Raw genomic sequence first — 18675 nt, 5'->3', positions numbered from 1 at the left:
TACAATGAGGCATGTGAAAACTTTATATGCAAAGATTATCCTCACCTTCATCTTCGTCTTTAGCCCCTAAGTAACCAGCCATTCGGAGTACTACTAAAACCAATGCGACAGACACAAATGCTGCTACTATAATACCGGCAATAGAACCGGCAGATAGCCCCCAGTATCAACCTTAAAATATGACAAGTGAAAGTTCTAAGGAATTTAAGATGCATGCAAGAAAGAAAATCAGAAATCCAACAACGCGGGCAAAACTTACTTGGTGTCATAGTAAGTGCAGATATAAGTGGTCCATAGACACCTCGGTTAGGAATGGAAGTATAATTGGATCACTAGTGTGCTACATGAACAGTAACATTGTCGAACTCTATGATAATGTGTGCTATAAGGTCATCTCCAACTAAAAAGGCTAAATATAGCCCTATCTAGAATTATAGTCCTACAAAAAATTATTTTTAAATGAACGTGTCAAATTATATTTATATACTATCTCCAACCGAGGCTAAACGTAGCCCCTCAATAATTTATTATTTTTAAGTTGTTAACTTATTGGGTAATTAAATTAAACTACCATATTAAAATAAGCCTCCGTTTTTAATTTATTATCCAGACATATTTTTAGTGACATTTGTCTCTAAATGAATAAGCTTCCGGATTTCTTATCTTTATATAATCTCAATAATTTTTTGGATTGGATTTTGAGTAACACATGTTGCTAAATGAGTAACTCTCCACAATTTAATTGAAATACAACTTAATTGAAATACGAGAACGTAAATATTAAATCTACAACAACTTAAATATTAAAGACTACAAAATATTATAAGAAAAATAGAATTTAATTTAGATTTCATCTGAAAAAATAAAATTAAATAAAATAAAATCAAACAGCTAGATGACGTCAATTAGCCATTGTTGCTGATGTCAACACATTGAAGGGTGACTGGTGGGCCCCAACAAACAGCTAATATAGCCAGCCTGATAGCCAAAAGGCCATCATTCAGACTAATGAATTCCACACGTTTTTTACCCAACCTTTCATTGGAGTTGGATTTTTTTTACCAAAACGGGCTTAAAAATTGCCTATGGTTACCATTATCTTTCCAAATGATTCCCTCACCATATCGTTGCCCTCCTTATTGGATTGAAGCCAATGCGGAGCAACATGGACGGAAGCTTGTCTATATCTACCGGAAAAGTAATACCTGCATGTCCAAAGTCCGCGGGAATAACATCATCGATGATACTCTTCCAGTAACAGTGAGGAGTTCATACTGTAAGAATAATCTAAAATATATTGATTGAGAATTGAGATGAAGGTTTTGTGCATAAACATAAATATATAGATTACTGATTGAGCATCCCACATTTTGTTAATTTCAGCTTCTGTTCAATCTAAAACAACGCGAAGGAGGTCCCTCTAATTTACGTACAGATGAGGGGATCTGGTTGACATCCTAAAATTTACAATTAAGCTTGACAAGGAACCACAGGCGATTATCGAGTCTCATGTGATGTATTGACATGAAAATATAGATTAGGTTCACTGCCCAGACCAGCTTTAGGTGTGTCTGACATCATTTTAACAGCACCGGATAGGCCAATAGCTTATCCATCAACCTTGCATCACAAGATTACACCATAAGTCGGTACATTGTTGCGTACTGTTAGTGAAATAGATATGGAGAAATGCAGGAAATGTAGCAGAAACATACCATCGGAAAATTAACTACTCAGCACGAATTAGTCTGACTGAAGGGATTGTTCTAGCAGAATGGCTTGACAATGAATTGTCATCTGATAGAAAAGAGTTATCAATAATTATTGCAATAAGATTACTGCTAAGTATAGGTCATAACGAAAGACAAACGTAAAACTCAAACTGTAATTCACATGCCTTTTAATTCCACCCGCAACCAATCTTGTGTGCATACCAAAGCCTCTCGAATGTCGGGATTCAGTGAGCTTCGACATTCATCAAGCAGTCTACCACCAGCGTTGAATGCTGATTCTGGTGCAACAGTTGACATAGGAGTTCCCAGAACGTCACGTGCCATCATGGACAAAATAGGGTACCTTGGTGTGTGGACCTTCCACCAATTTAATATCTTAAAATCACAATTGGATCACTAGTGTGCTACATGAACAGTAATATTTTCGAACTCTATGACAATGTGTGTTATAAGGTCATCTCCAACCGAAATGGCTAAATATAGCCCTGCAAAAAATTATTTTTAAATGAATAGTGTCAAACTATATGTATATACTATCTCCAACTGGGGCTAAACATAGCTCCTCAATAATTTATTATTTTTAAATTTGTTTTTAACTTATTACGTAATTGAATTAAACTATCATATTAAAATAAGCCTCCATTTTTAATTTATTATCTAGATATATTTTGAATACAACTTGTCGCTAAATGAATAAGCCTCCGGATTTCTTATCTTTATATAATCTCAATAATTTTTTGGATCGGATTTCGAGTGACACGTGTTGCTAAATGAGTAACTCTCCACAATTTAACTGAAATACAACTTAATTGAAATGAGATAACTTAAATATTAAAGACCACAACATATTATAGGAAAAAAAATTACAATTAATTTTTTTTTCTTTTTTTTTTTTAAGATTTCGTCTGAAAAAATATATATATAAAAAAAAATCCAAGAACTAGATGACGTCAACTAGCCATTGCTGCTAATGTTAGCACGTTGGAAGGTGACAAATGGGCCCCAACAAACAGCTGAGTGGACAGTTAGAAATAGCCAACCCGATAGCCAGAAGGCCATCATTCGGCCTGGTGGATTCCACACATTTTTTACCCAACCTTTCATTGGAGTTGGGTATTTTTACCAAAACGGGCTTAAAAATTGCCTATGGTCATCTTTCCAAATAATTCCCTCACCATATTGTTACCATCCTTGCTGGATTGAAGCCAATGCGGAGCAACATGGACGAAAGCTTGTCTATATCTACCGGTAAAGTAATACCTGCATCTTCAAAGTACACGGGAATAACATCATCGATGATACTGTTCCAGTAACAGTGAGGAGTTCATACTGTAAGAATAATCTAAAATATATTGATTGAGAATTTGAGATGAAGGTTTTGTAAATAAACATAAATATATAGATTACTGATTGATCATCCCACATTTTGTTAATTTCAGCTTCTGTTCAATCTAAAACATGCGAAGGAGGTCCCTCTAATTTACGTACAGATGTCGGGATCTGGTTGATATCCTAAAATTTACAATTAAGCTTGACAAGGAACCACAGGTGTCAATATTTCAATTCTCTTGTGGAAAATGATTTTTAAAACTAATTAAGTAGATCGATTATTGCTGTATATGTGCCTCACGTTTCTTTGGGGATGAAGTTGAACCATCACTGTTTGCAATTTGTTTTGAGGATGGACCATCCTTTTTGTCTTTTATCTCTTGACTCACTACCGTCTTTGTAGGTCTGGAGATGTACTAAAGTAATTTGTAGTAAATATCTTTACTAACGTGTGTATAAATAGCACTCTAAATTACTCATTCCTCACACCAATCACCTACTTGATATCTATATGGATAGATATCAAGAGATGGAAATATAGATAAGGTTCACTGCCCAGACCAGCTTTAGGTGTGTCTGACATCATTTTAACAGCACCGGATAGGCCAATAGCTTATCCATCAACCTTGCATCACAAGATTACACCATAAGTCGGTACATTGCTGCGTACTGTTAGTGAAATAGATATGGAGAAATGCAGGAAATGTAGCAGAAACATACCATCGGAAAATTAACTACTCAGCAAGAATTAGTCTGGCTGAAGGGATTGGTCTAGCAGAATGGACGCGCGGATTACACCATAGTGTGAGGATGCGCGGATCATGCTCTTCAGTTTTTTTTTTTTTTTTTTTTTATATATATATAATATTAAAATTATGTATTTTTCATTAAGATTTAATTTTTTTTTGTACTTTTTATTAAAGTTTAAAGGTTTTTCATTAAAATTTAAGTTTTTTTCATTAAATAAAGTTATAGCATGATTTTTTATTAAAATAAACTTAGTCCAAATTCTTTTCACGAAAGTTCCAAAAAAATAAATAAAAGAGTAAGACGGTTAGGTGAGCCGTCCGGTTCCACAATTTAGCCCCTACAGCATGTGACTCAGTTGCATGAGGGTTTCAATTTTTATTGATGTTGATATACTGGATCCTTTGAGACAGCAATTAATGGAACATTCAAGAAAAAAACGCCAAAGTCTTTTCTAAACTTTATCGTGATAAATCATACAAGTATACAAGGTATAAAGATTAGCCAATTGCTCATCAGAAACAACTATGACAGAAGCAAGAAAAGTAATAAAGAAACAATAATCATACTCAAGTTACCGACTACTTATTTCAATGTTTAGTTATCAACTAATATGGAGAAATGGTCACTTAGTACCACGATTTAGTGGTATTTCTCTTTATTTGTAAGTAAGAGATTTTAAGTTCAACTCTGGTTAAAGGAAAATTTGAACCACATTATTCCTTATCCATTGTGAGGATTAGCCCAATCTCTCACTCCTTTAGTATAGACAATATCGTTTGTTTTAAAAAAACTAAAATAGAGAAATGATAAGGAGATCCTCTCAAAAGTAAAACTCTCTACCACCTCATATTTTTGCACAATGTTTTATAATGTTGGCACTTTAATGTAAGATTTCAATTCTTCAATGTTTCAGTAGTAGTTAGTATATTGTTCCATGGAGCTAAGGTCCAAAATAAGGAAGAAACAGGAGTTTCCACGACTTTATCGCCCAGTCAATTATGTTCCACTTAATCCATGTTTCATGGCCACGTATCTTTCTGGGGATATTGATGTTAAACTGTAAGGTGACAGAGAATTCATGAAGAGTCATACTTTTAGAGAGTTCTCTTAGCATTTCTCATATGAAACATGATGTGCTAATTTATGTGAATAAATTAGTTAATACAATTACCATGGCAAATTTTATATCGAACATTAATCCGTAACTAATGCTCATGTTTATGTGAATTTATGGAAAGGAAAAAAAATGAAGAAACATGAAAGTTCGCATTCCTCTATTCAAAATGACCATGAAATGACAACTCCGAAATTCCTAACTTAGGGTTTTAATTAGTATTTATTATTTAGTTGAGAGTTAGGAACTTAAATCGGGTACAATCTTATTACGGACGATTTTTCTATATAAAATAATTGTTAATTATAAGGTAATGCAAGATTTTTCTTGATAAAAAAGGCAACACTTCTAGTGTGCCACTGATAATTTTCCTATTGGTGAATTGATAAGCTTGTCATGGAATGTCACTGTGTAACTAGAAATGTAATATTTGATATATTGTGAGATAAATTTTGTGACTGATGAGTTGACCAACCTAAGCCTCCCTCATCCTTTGGGTCCGATCTACTTCTTCTTCTTGTAGCAGTTATAATTGTCTGATATTTCTAAAGTCTTTCAACCTCGCAACATAATTTTGTAATTTCTCATTTGTCGGGCTATTAGCCCCTTTGTTTAACCCAAAAAAAAAATAAATAAATGATTATAGTTTCTACATATCTTATTCTTTTTGAAATTTTTTATTTAAAGCTGTCATTTAATTCCTTTTTTATTTATTCGACCCAAAAGAGATCTGCGTGAAGAGAAAAGGGCAACGTAAACCATTGCCTCAAAGATACACAAATTGCCAATTTTCCATCCTCTCTCTCTCACGTATATACAGACAAGACTTATAAATATAGGAGCTATAAGAGATAAAGAGAAAATAGAGATAACAGTTTGTAGTCCCATTACCATTTCTTTTAAACACCGATCTCTCTCTCTAGAAAATTGCTCATGGATGTCTGGGTTAATAGTAGTTTTTGTATGAGTAGTATAGCTGTTTTCCTCCTTCTTCTTGTTTCTGATTACCAAGTAGTAGTATTAGTAAATGGTGAAAGAATTGGTGAGCCATCGTCATCGTCGTCATTGTCATGTGATTTCTTCAAAGGGAGATGGATTTTGGACCAATCCTACCCGCTCTACAATCCTTCCTCATGCCCCTTCATTGAGCATGAGTTTACCTGCCAAAAGAATGGCCGTCCCGATCAGATTTACACCAAATACAGATGGCAACCACATGACTGTGATTTAGCAAGGTGCACACCAAGCTCTCTCTCTCTCTCTCTGGCTTCTCTTCTTCTACTTATTATTATTAATGCCTTTCTTTTGTTGCGATTATTAGTGCAAATATTATTGCTTATTATTTTCCTAGTTGTTGGCTTGGCTCATCCTATATATCTCCTGCCTAAGTGCAGTCATGAGATCGGGACCAGCAGTTGTACTCTTTGCCGCTGTAGCTATAGTTTCTGGTGGACCAAAAACTGGGGGTAAATTTTTCATTAATTAGTATATGATGCCATATATACGATGACATTTACATGCATCGTTGGATAGGCCATGTTACATGCATAAGGAAGTTAGATGGGTCATGCTTTAGTTTAGTATAGAAAAAGAAGCTTAGGTTCTTAGATTTTATACGTCTCATGTATTTGAAGTTGTAAGGGTTATGTGTTAATGTTGTTAGTAAGTGAGGGCTGTTGAGTTCTTGTAACAGTTGCTCCTAGTGTCTTTAAATAGTTGTATCATTGAGTGGAAGTTAGTTTTTTTTTTCATGAATCAAAAAATTGAAGGAAAAAAAAAAACAAAGAGTTGTCTCGACATTGCTAGAATTTAACAGATGTTTTAGTGTTTTATTTGCCTAGTTCCGAGGTTTCTTAGACTAAACAGGGTTTAGTAGTTTTTAGTTCTTAGTAGTCTCCATCTTCTTTCCTCGTGTTTCCAATGCATCAGTATAAAGACTTCCGATTTTATAGGACTAAAACTAAAAACTATTTGAACATTGTTGTAAAAAATGCGGGTTACACAAGTTTAGACTAATTTGTTGTTATGGATTTATATAACTATATGAATTTATAAAGATTAACTAATTTGTCATTCTTCTGTTTATTTTGGAGACATGAATAACACTGTTTACATTTGAAATTCCACATTCCAAATCAATTCTAAGAAAATGACTTGTTTTGATAACATTTTTCGAAATATAAAAAGTAAATTTAGATCTTGACTGTGATCCTTTTTACATCTCAAACAATGAACAAATTTTCTGACCAAAAATAAAAACACATGAACAAATTTTATATAATTCGTGGGGGAGACATCCTGTGAACTGAGTAGATCAATGTTATGTTTAAAAACACAAAAATTCTTGCAGAGGGGCCCCTCTGAATATATAAAGCGACACTCTCCCAATGATTTTCGCAAGCAATATAATGTTTGGCCGCATGGAAAATGTCGGTGATGGCAGCCTTTCATAGGTGACAATTGCATCCTTGGTTTGTGTGAACTGTGATCGTCTTGATAATGCGATGGCACAGTGGTGACGGAATTGGATTCTTTCTAGTCCCACACTCATGTGATATGGCCTCTACTCATGTGACAATTATTAATGAAATTCATCAAACTATTTTTTAAAGTCGTGTAATATAGCTCACGGGCTTCGGTGGTGCCATATTTGTCATGCGAGTTCTTCGTGTTTGACATAAAAGAAAATTATCATATGATTAGGTTCAGAAAAAACTTAGGAAAAGATATTCCAAAACTATTACAATAATTTAAGAAATGAGGAATTGAGTTTCGAACTCAGAACGCATGGGTGGAACTCAACATGCTATTCGTTAAGATATTAGACCACATACTTAGAAAAACCTAGCCTGATTTTACCAAAGCTTATATTTTTTGCAATAACAATAATATATTATACAAATTGGCGGGGATTTGGGTTGAGTCATAGTAAATAGAAATTCAAACTCTTAATGTTTTTTTTTCTAAAATTTGGAAAGGATTAACATGCTTATTATATGAATTATGAATAATGATTATCGTTTAACTTTCTCACAAGTACACATATACAAGTGGAATCGTGGATTGTCCACCATTGATGAATCCGTGTGTAAATTTTCTTGCCATGTATAAGGAGATTGTGTACCTAAATTGTTAACCAAAGCCAGACATAAGTTCTAACTAATCGTTTTAATCTTATAGTTTAGCAATATAACATGGTAAATTTTCTGATAAGAAAACACTAAAATATTGATAACTTTTATTTTGTAGATTTAACGGGCTTGACTTCTTCAAAAGATTTAGAGGGAAAAGCATCATGTTTGTTGGAGATTCATTAAGCCGAAATCAATGGCAGTCCCTAACATGCATGCTTCATTCGGCTGTGCCAACTGCGAAGTATAATGTGACAAGAGTAGACGATGTATCTATCTTCGAATTTACAGTACGTTAAACTTGCACTTTGTTTTTGTTATTATTTCATCTTTGCTAGGTGAATAAATTTGTTGCCAAATGGTATACATATTTTGTTGCAAGACTTTGAATCCAAACCATTAATTAGTAAGTTGTTCAAAAGTGTAATCGAAATTGACAATTTGACAACATAACATAAGAAAACAATGATAGAAAAATGTGTATGAGTAATGCTATTTGAGTTCCACATATAATTGGTATGTTCCAACTCTGTTTAAGAGAGTTCGGAAACAATGTAGTTTTGTATCTAAATAGCATAATTAAAATTGTATTAGCACTTTATATCTAATTACCAACTTAATTTCTATATGGTTCAATATCTTTGGCTTGGTTTCGAATCCTCCCCTTCCTTTTAATAATAATGAACTTTTCAAAAAATTACCAACTTAATTCATCAAATGAAATCACATCAATTTGGTATCGGTGAATGCAATGCATCCATCATATACAATATTTTAGACTTGGTTAAGGTCCATCCCTATTGGTCCATTTTCTTTTTGGAACTATTGGTCCATGACAAATTTCACCTTTCAATTCCCTGGTTGGACAATATTTGACATAGACCTTTGTCCCGGCTCTACCAAACAAGAAGCATGTGGTCCTCTCTCTGATTTTTATTTTTCTTGCGGTAAATGGCATGGTGAAAAATACAATCAAATTACTGCAGGATTATGAAGTTAGAGTGATGCTGGACCGCAATGTGTATCTAGTAGATATTGTAAAAGAAAACATTGGGAGGGTCTTGAAGCTTGATTCAATAGTGGGAGGCAAGTTATGGAAGGATATTGACATGCTTATCTTCAACACTTGGCATTGGTGGAATCGGAGAGGACCCTCTCAACCGTAAATCCTACAACTATATTTACCATAATATTTAATTTTCTTTTGATTTATTTATTTATTTTTTAACAATCAATATTATATGCATTAAAGGAAAAATGATGAACTCAACCTCATAATGGGCTAACAATAATATGATTCAAATTCGTGACAAGAATCGAATTTAAGACCTCTCACTTATAAGTAAAGAAGAATATCACTAGACTTTAGTACTAAGTGGATCTTTTGATTTAATTTTAACTGGGGTTAAAAGGCAAAAACCAAATTAATTAATTATTAATTTTGCAGATGGGATTATGTTGAAGTAGGAGGCCAGATAAGCAAAGACATTGACCGCATGCTTGCTTTTGAGAAGGCACTTATTACTTGGGCTGGATGGGTTGATTCAAACATTGATCCTTCAAAGTCCAGGGTTTTCTTCCAAGGAATATCTCCTTCTCATTACAAGTACGTTCCTTATCTTATATAACTAAGGGGCAGTTCTGTGACATTATTTTTTTACATAATTTTTCACATATGTTTTTGTGGGGCATTTCGTAATATATTTTAATGATCTGAACCGTTTATCTTTTAGAATATCATTTATAGATCATCTTCAAAAAAATTAGACAAATTCAAAATCATTAAGATATTTATTTGTAGTAAGAAAATAAACGAATATAGTTCTACAAAGAAACCCTAGATCTAATGGTCATTTGATTTTATATTTGAGTGATTTTTGGTAGACATGATTTATGAGGGAAGATCTAAAATAGCTGAAATCGTTAAAACACATTAGAAAGTGGGCCCCACTAAGCCTTGTGTCAAAAGTTGTATAAAAAAATAGTGTCATGAATCCATCCCCTATAACTAATCTAAGATAATAATCGTTAAATTTTAAATTAAAACGGAATTGTTATTAGCACTCTATCTTATACTCACAACGCCCTTCATAGTGCAATTTCTCCACTATATTCTCATTAAAGAAGAGTGTACGTAGAAGTTAGAACAACTTATTGAAGTGTAATTAAAAGTTATGTGAAATAAAATTCAACGTTTTGGTGACATACACATTAGCTTTAATTTTTTTTTATTAGATGTCGTCGTGAGTGGATGTCAATCAAGAATATTTACAAAAGTAAAATTTAATACATGGTATATCAACGACTAATAATCATCCAAATATACGTGAAAACAATTGTCATTGTAATTTTTTATTAAGTTGTTGTGGAGAATTGTTTATGAAGTTTGTTCCAGTGACATCAATCATAAGTCTAACTTTCTTTTCTTAATTTTGATTTTAGTGGCAGTGAATGGCAAGAACCAAGGGCAAGAAGTTGTGTAGGGCAAAAGGAGCCTTTGTTTGGGTCGACCTATCCAGGAGGTTTGCCACCAGCTCTGAGTGTGCTGAAGAATGTGTTGAGCACAATCAAAAAGCCAGTGACATTGCTAGATATAACAATTCTCTCACTCCTGCGTAAAGATGGACATCCTTCAATTTATGGGTTGGGAGGCCGCACCGGAATGGACTGTACTCATTGGTGTCTTTGTGGAGTCCCAGATACTTGGAATGAGATTCTCTACAATTTAATTCTTTGAAACATTCATGATTGAAACTATCAAAACGATGGCGTCTTGTGCCATTGAAATAAGGACATGTAGATGAAATTTTACATACTCTTATCTTTTTAGCATGAAACGAATTCACGTAATAGTGTACCTGTTCCTTGTCTAAAAAAAACGTTAATAGTTGACATTGAAGTATGAACTGCTGAACAAGAAAGCATCAGAGGCTGCTACATCATTAATTTGGAATTTGGTGATATATAGACCCCCGTGGGCGGAGGGCCACTTTATTTGAATCCTCCATAGGGTTTCTTGTTCAAGTATCTGGCCGTTAGTTTAGCAAGAAAAATTTGTTATAACAATCATATAGTTCTGTGTCCGAAAAAAAAAAATCATATGGTTCAAACCAAAATAATTGCAATTACCATGGAACCGGAACTCAGAGCTTTGCTTGATCGGATGTGGATGTTGGAACCTGTTTTACTTCCTTTTATGTTTACTGCTTGGAATGAGGATCCTCTTTTTGAGGATCATGGGGATCCTCTAATCACGTCCTTTTATCGTACATCGTGCGGCCAATTTTTGTCAGGTGCTGTTTATATTCAATTTCAAATAAAAAAATTTACAATGATTTCTGACCGCACAATATACAATGAAATGATGTGATTGGAGAATCACCGGGATCCTCACAAAAATGATCCTCATTCTACTTCTTGGCCCATTGTATCCTATTAGGACAATACTTTCTCTCATTTTCGCGGTGGAGGAAAGTTTTTATTTTCTATTAATGTGAAATCATTTCACTGCATAATACGATATGAGAATCATTGACTCTCTTTATCATCATTTAAATATCATCTCTAGAAAAAATTGTTGAATTTGGGGGCAGCTTATTAATCCATATTGTGTCTTAACAAATCAATTATTACAGTAACAAGTAGCATCATTATGATGAATCGTCAATTCCTTTGATTCATACGAATAATTAAACGGTCAAATTTTGATCTTAACATTTATACAGTGAAATGATGTTACCTTCTTATTGTGAATTTTTGTCGCTCATCCCAATTCCAAATAATAGAAAATTTAAAAACAAAGTAACTCTGCAAAAGATTTGTAATTTAAGTGGTTAAAGACATTTACTTTCACACTGAAGATTCTAAATTCGAATCCCCCTCTATCAATATTGATTGTATTGAAAATAAAAAATAAAAGCTCTAATTGGCCATGAGTCTAATTCCCGATGTGAAACCTTCTAAAAGCCACATCATGGCCAAAGTACAACAACCTATCATGACCATTCATTATTCAGAATCCAGAACATGACATTCCATGCATACTTCCACCAAGAAAGTCAGAAAAGGCATTCTTAATTTCTTTTTAACCAAACTAATGACTCTGGACCATGTTATCCATACTTTTTTACCATCAACAAAACGCACTGACATGTTGTGCAATATTTTTTTATTTTTTCGACAATATCGATACACATCTGCTATGCACAGAATTTTTCTGCCGAAACGTGTTGTGACATTGATTGCAAATTTTTGTTCAATTACATAAGAGCAAATGAAACCTACGAAAGCTTCCGGCCAGATTCCAATACCAGACTGGAAGCAAACAACCAAGACTGATGTTGAAAAATCTTTTCAACCGAGGAAGCTCAGATTCAAGCTCTAGTGATGCAGCGTAAATTTGAGGTATGCCTGCACCATTTTTGAACACTCTGCTCTTTGCTCTAGTACCACCTTCAAGCAAGCTGTCGGCTGCAGCGCTTCAATGTGTTCAATCGTTTTTATGTTCAGAACTTGGGTTCCTGATTGTAAACCGGCAATGAGAGGAGTGGTTTTGAGAAATATTTCAGTGAAGTGAATTGGCCCGTACGGATAGCTTGAGCTAGCAATGACACTGCCGTCTGCTGATAAGAACTCGACCATTACCTTGGGGCACAAGAAACTGTAAAATAAGTCACAAAAATGATATTTCAATTAGGTATGTAGAATTTACTTGGCTGATAAAGTTACCAGTGGCAGCTTTGATTTGTCGTAGAGTAAAATAACCAGTTTTTTGTTCCAGCCCACGACGCAGTTCAGACACAAGAATTTTAGAAAACAACATCCAATGAGGCATATGAAAACTTTATATGCAGAGATTATCCTCACCTTCATCTTCGTCTTTAGACCCTTAGTAACCAGCCATTCGGAGGACAACCAAAACCAATGCGACAGACACAAATGCGGCAGATAGCCCCCAGTAACTAGTATCGAGAGATTTTTCAATGTGACTAGAACACGGAGTGGTACACCATGTGTCATTATATCAATGATGAAATATATGTGCTAAAAAGTTAATAACTTAAAAAATACAATTTCCCACCACGTATATAAAAACAAGTGGTGTACCACCCATGTTCCCGTCACAGTGAAAATTTTCTCTTCTTAACCTTAAAATCTGACGAGTGAAAGTTCTCAGGACTTTAAGATGCGTGCAAGTAGAAAGAAAATCAGAAATCCAATAACGCGGTCAAAACTTACTTGGTGTCACAGTAAGTGTAGATATAAGTGGTCCATAGACACCTCGGTTAGGAATGGAAGTATAATTGGATCACTAGTGTGCTACATGAACAGTAACATTGTCGAACTCTATGATAATGTGTGTTATAAGGTCATCTCCAACCGAAATGGCTAAATATAGCCCTGCAAAAAATTATTTTTAAATGAATAGTGTCAAACTATATGTATATACTATCTCCAACTGGGGCTAAACATAGCTCCTCAATAATTTATTATTTTTAAGTTTGTTTTTAACTTATTCGGTAATTGAATTAAACTATCATATTAAAATAAGCCTCCATTTTTAATTTATTATCTAGATATATTTTGAATACGACTTGTCGCTAAATGAATAAGCCTCCGGATTTCTTATCCTTATATAATTTCAATAATTTTTTGGATCGGATTTCGAGTGACATGTGTTGCTAAATGAGTAACTCTCCACAATTTAACTGAAATACAACTTAATTGAAATGAGATAACTTAAATATTAAAGACCACAACATATTATAGGAAAAAAAATTACAATTAATTTTTTTTTTTTTTAAGATTTCGTCTGAAAAAAAAATATAAAATATAAAAAAATCCAACAACTAGATGACGTCAACTAGTCATTGCTGCTGATATCAGCACGTTGGAAGGTGACAAATGGGCCCCAACAAACAGCTGAGTGGACAGTTAGAAATAGCCAACCCGATAGCCAGAAGGCCATCATTCGGCCTGGTGGATTCCACACATTTTTGACCCAACCTTTCATTGGAGTTGGGTATTTTTACCAAAACGGGTTTAAAAATTGCCTATGGTTATCTTTCCAAATGATTCCCTCACCATATTGTTACCCTCCTTACTGGATTGAAGCCAATGCGGAGCAACATGGACGAAAGCTTGTCTATATCTACCGGTAAAGTAATACCTGCATCTTCAAAGTACGCGGGAATAACATCATCGATGATACTGTTCCAGTAACAGTGAGGAGTTCATACTGTAAGAATAATCTAAAATATATTGATTGAGAATTTGAGATGAAGGTTTTGTGCATAAACATAAATATATAGATTACTGATTGAGCATCCCACATTTTGTTAATTTCAGCTTCTGTTCAATCTAAAACATGCGAAGGAGGTCCCTCTAATTTACGTACAGATGTCGGGATCTGGTTGATATCCTAAAATTTACAATTAAGCTTGACAAGAAACCACAGGTGTCAATATTTCAATTCTCTTGTGGAAAATGATTTTTAAAACTAATTAAGTAGATCGATTATTGCTATATATGTGCCTGACGTTTCTTTGGGGATGAAGTTGAACCATCACTGTTTGCAATTTGTTTTAGGGATGGACCATCCTTTTTGTCTTTTATCTCTTGACTCACTATCGTCTTTGTAGGTCTGGAGATGTAGAAAAGTAATTTGTAGTAAATATCTTTACTAACGTGTGTATAAATAGCACTCTAAATTACTCATTCCTCACACCAATCACCTACTTGATATCTGTATGGATAGATATCAAGAGATGGAAATATAGATAAGGTTCACTGCCCAGACCAGCTTTAGGTGTGTCTGACATCATTTTAACAGCACCGGATAGGCCAATAGCTTATCCATCAACCTTGCATCACAAGATTACACCATAAGTCGGTACATTGCTGCATACTGTTAGTGAAATAGATATGGAGAAATGCAGGAAATGTAGCAGAAACATACCATCAGAAAATTAACTACTCAGCACGAATTAGTCTGGCTGAAGGGATTGGTCTAGCAGAACGGCTTGACAATGAATTGTCATCTGATAGAAAAGAGTTATCAATAATTATTGCAATAAGATTACTGCTAAGTATAGGTCATAACGAAAGACAAACGTAAAACTCAAACTGTAATTCGCATGCCTTTTAATTCCACCCTCAACCAATCTTGTGTGCATACCAAAGCCTCTCGAATGTCAGGATTCAGTGAGCTTCGACATTCATCAAGCAGTCTACCGCCAGCGTTGAATGCTGATTCTGGTGCAACAGTTGACATAGGAGTTCCCAGAACGTCACGTGCCATCATGGACAAAATAGGGTACCTTGGTGTGTGGACCTTCCACCAATTTAATATCTTAAAATCACAATTGCGTGGAAAAACTGGTTCCTCTAGATACTTGTCCAAGTCTGATATCATGTTTTGGCTCTGAGAGGTCTCGTAGAGAAATTTGTCAAATCCCTTCAATCGATCCCTACCATCAGTGCTGGTACTCACCTTGATCAACCATTGTTGAGCAAATTGAATAAGCATCAAAAAGTTCCTTGAGGCCATCGGAAACTTCCTTAATCCTATCCAGAGCAGTACTACCATATATTTGGGAGTAGTAATACTCCACCAACTTCATTTTGAATCGGGGATCCAAGATTGCTGCCACTGCCAAAGCCAAACTGCACTTGCTCCAGTACTTATCAAACTTAGCTTTCATCTTTAATGCTATAGAACTAAGAAATTCGTCTTGGCTCTTGCACCATTCAATTAATTGGATGTGAACATCACAAATCTCAGGAAAATATATACTTGCAGTTGGACATTTGTTGCCACAAAAGACATTGGTGATTTCAACAAGAAGTTTCAAATAAACCATTCTGTGTCTGTTAAAGCTGATGTATACGAAGGGTCATGCTCTTGCAGGAAAGAAAATGCACCCCTGTATTCCAAGGCTGTTTCAAGCATAAGATACGTTGACTTCCATCGAACTGGGAAATCAAGAATTAATCTCCTCTGACTATTGATTCCAACTTGCTGAACAATTTCATTGAACTTCCCTTGTGTCACTTGTGAACTTCTTACGTGTTTGAAACTTCCTCGAATATTTTGTATCACCTCTCTCATTGGTTCTAAAAGATCCTGCACAACTGAATTTAGAAGATGTGCAGCAGAGCGAATATCAAATAACTGACCATGGACCAAGAGAGGCCTGTTTTGGGAGATCCGGTCCTTGATTCTTAGAACAATGTCTTCGTCGGTGGAACAATCATCAAATGTCAAGGCAAACAACTTACTGTCAATGTCCCAGTCCATTAGACATTTGATAACTACTTCTGAAAGCAAGTCCTCCGTCTGAGTAGAATCAAGTGTGACAAAATTCAGAATTTTCTTTTGTAGTTTCCAGTCCTCATCAATATAGTGTGCCGTCAAACACAGGTACTCAACGTTTTCTGGAGAAGACCACATTTCAACAGAAAGGTTAATTCTGCCGTGCGAACTGTTAAGCATCTCATACACTTGATGTTTTTCCTTCCTATAAATTTCCATACAAAACTGTTCAACATCATTATTTGGCACAACCTCAAATGATGGCTGAAGGTTCTTCACAAAAACTTTGAATCCAACATCATCAACCATGGTGAACGGGTAACCATGCAATATAATCATACGAGCAAGATCATAACGACTACGGTCGTGATCAAACTTTCCGCTTGCAATGGTAACTAGTTCATCCTGTTTCGGATCCTGATCGAACTTTATAATTCCTGGCTGAATATAATCATCTTTTCTCTGTGCTTCATCACCATTAATACTATCTACGCCAACGATATTATCTTTTTTCCTTCTCTTCGCTGAAAGTAGTTGTGATACATCAAAGTTCGATCGTTTAAGACATCGCATTAAATGGTTTCTCAGATGGGTGGTCCCACTATTACTCGATCCACTGAGCTTCTTGTGACAATATATGTGAGGGTGCATTTACTAGTATAGGTGAATGACAATATATGTGAGGGTGCATTTACTAGTATAATTACATGCATACGCGAAAGCTCTCATACTAATAGAGATTTTACAACTAATCACACTGATAAAATTTTGGTGCACGTAAACTCCTTGGGATACACCCTTTACAGGAAGTCAAATATTTTCAGACCAAAACCTTGCAATACTTACATCATCCAATGAACACCGAACTATAAATAAACAATGCACAGACACGCACCAGCATATACGCACTGCATCACTACAGGAAGAAAACACCACATTATCATTTGTTTAAAGTCACGAAGAACGTTATCAGTCAGAAGATACGAATGACAAGATTCAAAACGTATGTGTAGTTGAGTACTTTCATTTCACAAATTGGATCCTGAAAAATTGATTTTTATTTTTTTTTAAAAAAAACTTTTTTAGTGCACAAGACAACGACTGAATTAATTTTTCCCTCTAGAGATCTCCTGAGGCAAACCTGGAAGCAAACTAGAACACAGCGCATACAATGGCCAAAAATTCAACCTTAAAACGAGTGGATAACGCAGGTAAAGTAAATTATGTCAACCAAACCCATGAAGCCTCGCAACTTGAAGATCAATTCCAAAATTAAATCTTCAAACATAATTATCCATTGAATAGCACTGCATACAAGATTTAAATATGACTCAACATGAATTTAGGGAATTTACGATCATAAGCTAATAGCTGAAAGATCCAGCGTTGAACCTCTCACTAAACCTGTTACATATATAAAGAGAGCTGCAGGTCACTAAGTCTTGATACACACAGCAAAAACAGTAAACTTTAGAACATGTGACAACAATTTAGGTCAACAAAACCGTCCGAATGCAAACTGTGTATCTCAAACTCAAAGAAAAATGTGCATGAAGCCACTGAGATAACCCGAAAAATAAACGAAGAAGACATCATGACAACTTGACAAGTCGAATTTTTCCAACCAAAAAAAAGAAAAAGAAATATATATCAAATGGGACCGAAAGTCAACATTTGGAGTCAGTTGTTAAGGTACCGTTGACCCATATCGCAAATTTACTTTTGTTGGAACCCATATCACAATTTAAATGATAAAACTAACGTCAAATCCTGCTCCTCCTGATCATACAAAATCATGACATATACATAACCACATGACTTGAATTTCATCAAAACCCAAAAACCAACTTAAACAAAAATTAATTTCAAATAAAATTACATCCAAAATACAAAATTTTAGCTCTGAAGTTTCAACATTTCATCTTCAAATCCCTAAGCAACAGAACAACCATATGCATTTAAGATCTGGGTCACACCAAAACCACCAAATAAACATTTAAAATTTCCAACCTAACAGAGTGAGGGGAATAATAAAGTACAAAGTTTGACAAAATTCGAAGTGGGTCTTACCGCAATTGTTAAATGACCTTGTATCTTAAAAAATCTTAGGGAATCCGATCGGTGGTCTGGCGAATCGGGGCTTGATTGCGGGTGACCCTGATGAGAGAGAGAGAGAGAGAGAGTCTTAATCCGGATGCGGGTGTGAGATAAAATGGGTTGGATCCGATAGAGTAATACCCACTATATCGGGTTCATGGGTCAACGGATTAAGGGTATTCTTTTAGTCGAACCGATACCAATTGA

General features: G+C 34.8%; 1 protein-coding gene across 2 annotated transcripts; it reads left to right on the top strand.

The window, feature by feature from the left end:
• Positions 1-5673: 5673 nt before the first annotated feature.
• On the top strand, positions 5674-11141 carry LOC103926857 (protein trichome birefringence-like 41). Of its 2 annotated transcripts, XM_048585787.1 has the most exons (6): positions 5674-6161; positions 6321-6392; positions 8176-8347; positions 9044-9219; positions 9505-9663; positions 10500-11141. In XM_048585787.1, exons 1-6 carry the CDS (start codon positions 5860-5862, stop codon positions 10792-10794), a joined length of 1176 nt encoding a protein of 391 aa, XP_048441744.1. In that variant the 5' UTR covers positions 5674-5859; the 3' UTR covers positions 10795-11141. The 2 variants fall into 2 exon arrangements, with proteins under 2 accessions (XP_048441744.1, XP_048441745.1); XM_048585788.1 differs by lacking the exon at positions 6321-6392 and having other exon boundaries at positions 5679-6161.
• Positions 11142-18675: the final 7534 nt, after the last annotated feature.

Source organism: the organism of the source record quoted next, unplaced genomic scaffold (genome assembly GCF_019419815.1).
Source record: "Pyrus x bretschneideri cultivar Hongxiangsu unplaced genomic scaffold, Pyrus_bretschneideri_v1 Contig23, whole genome shotgun sequence".
Classification (NCBI taxonomy): domain Eukaryota; kingdom Viridiplantae; phylum Streptophyta; class Magnoliopsida; order Rosales; family Rosaceae; genus Pyrus; species Pyrus x bretschneideri.
This window is presented reverse-complemented; position numbering and strand designations above follow the sequence as displayed.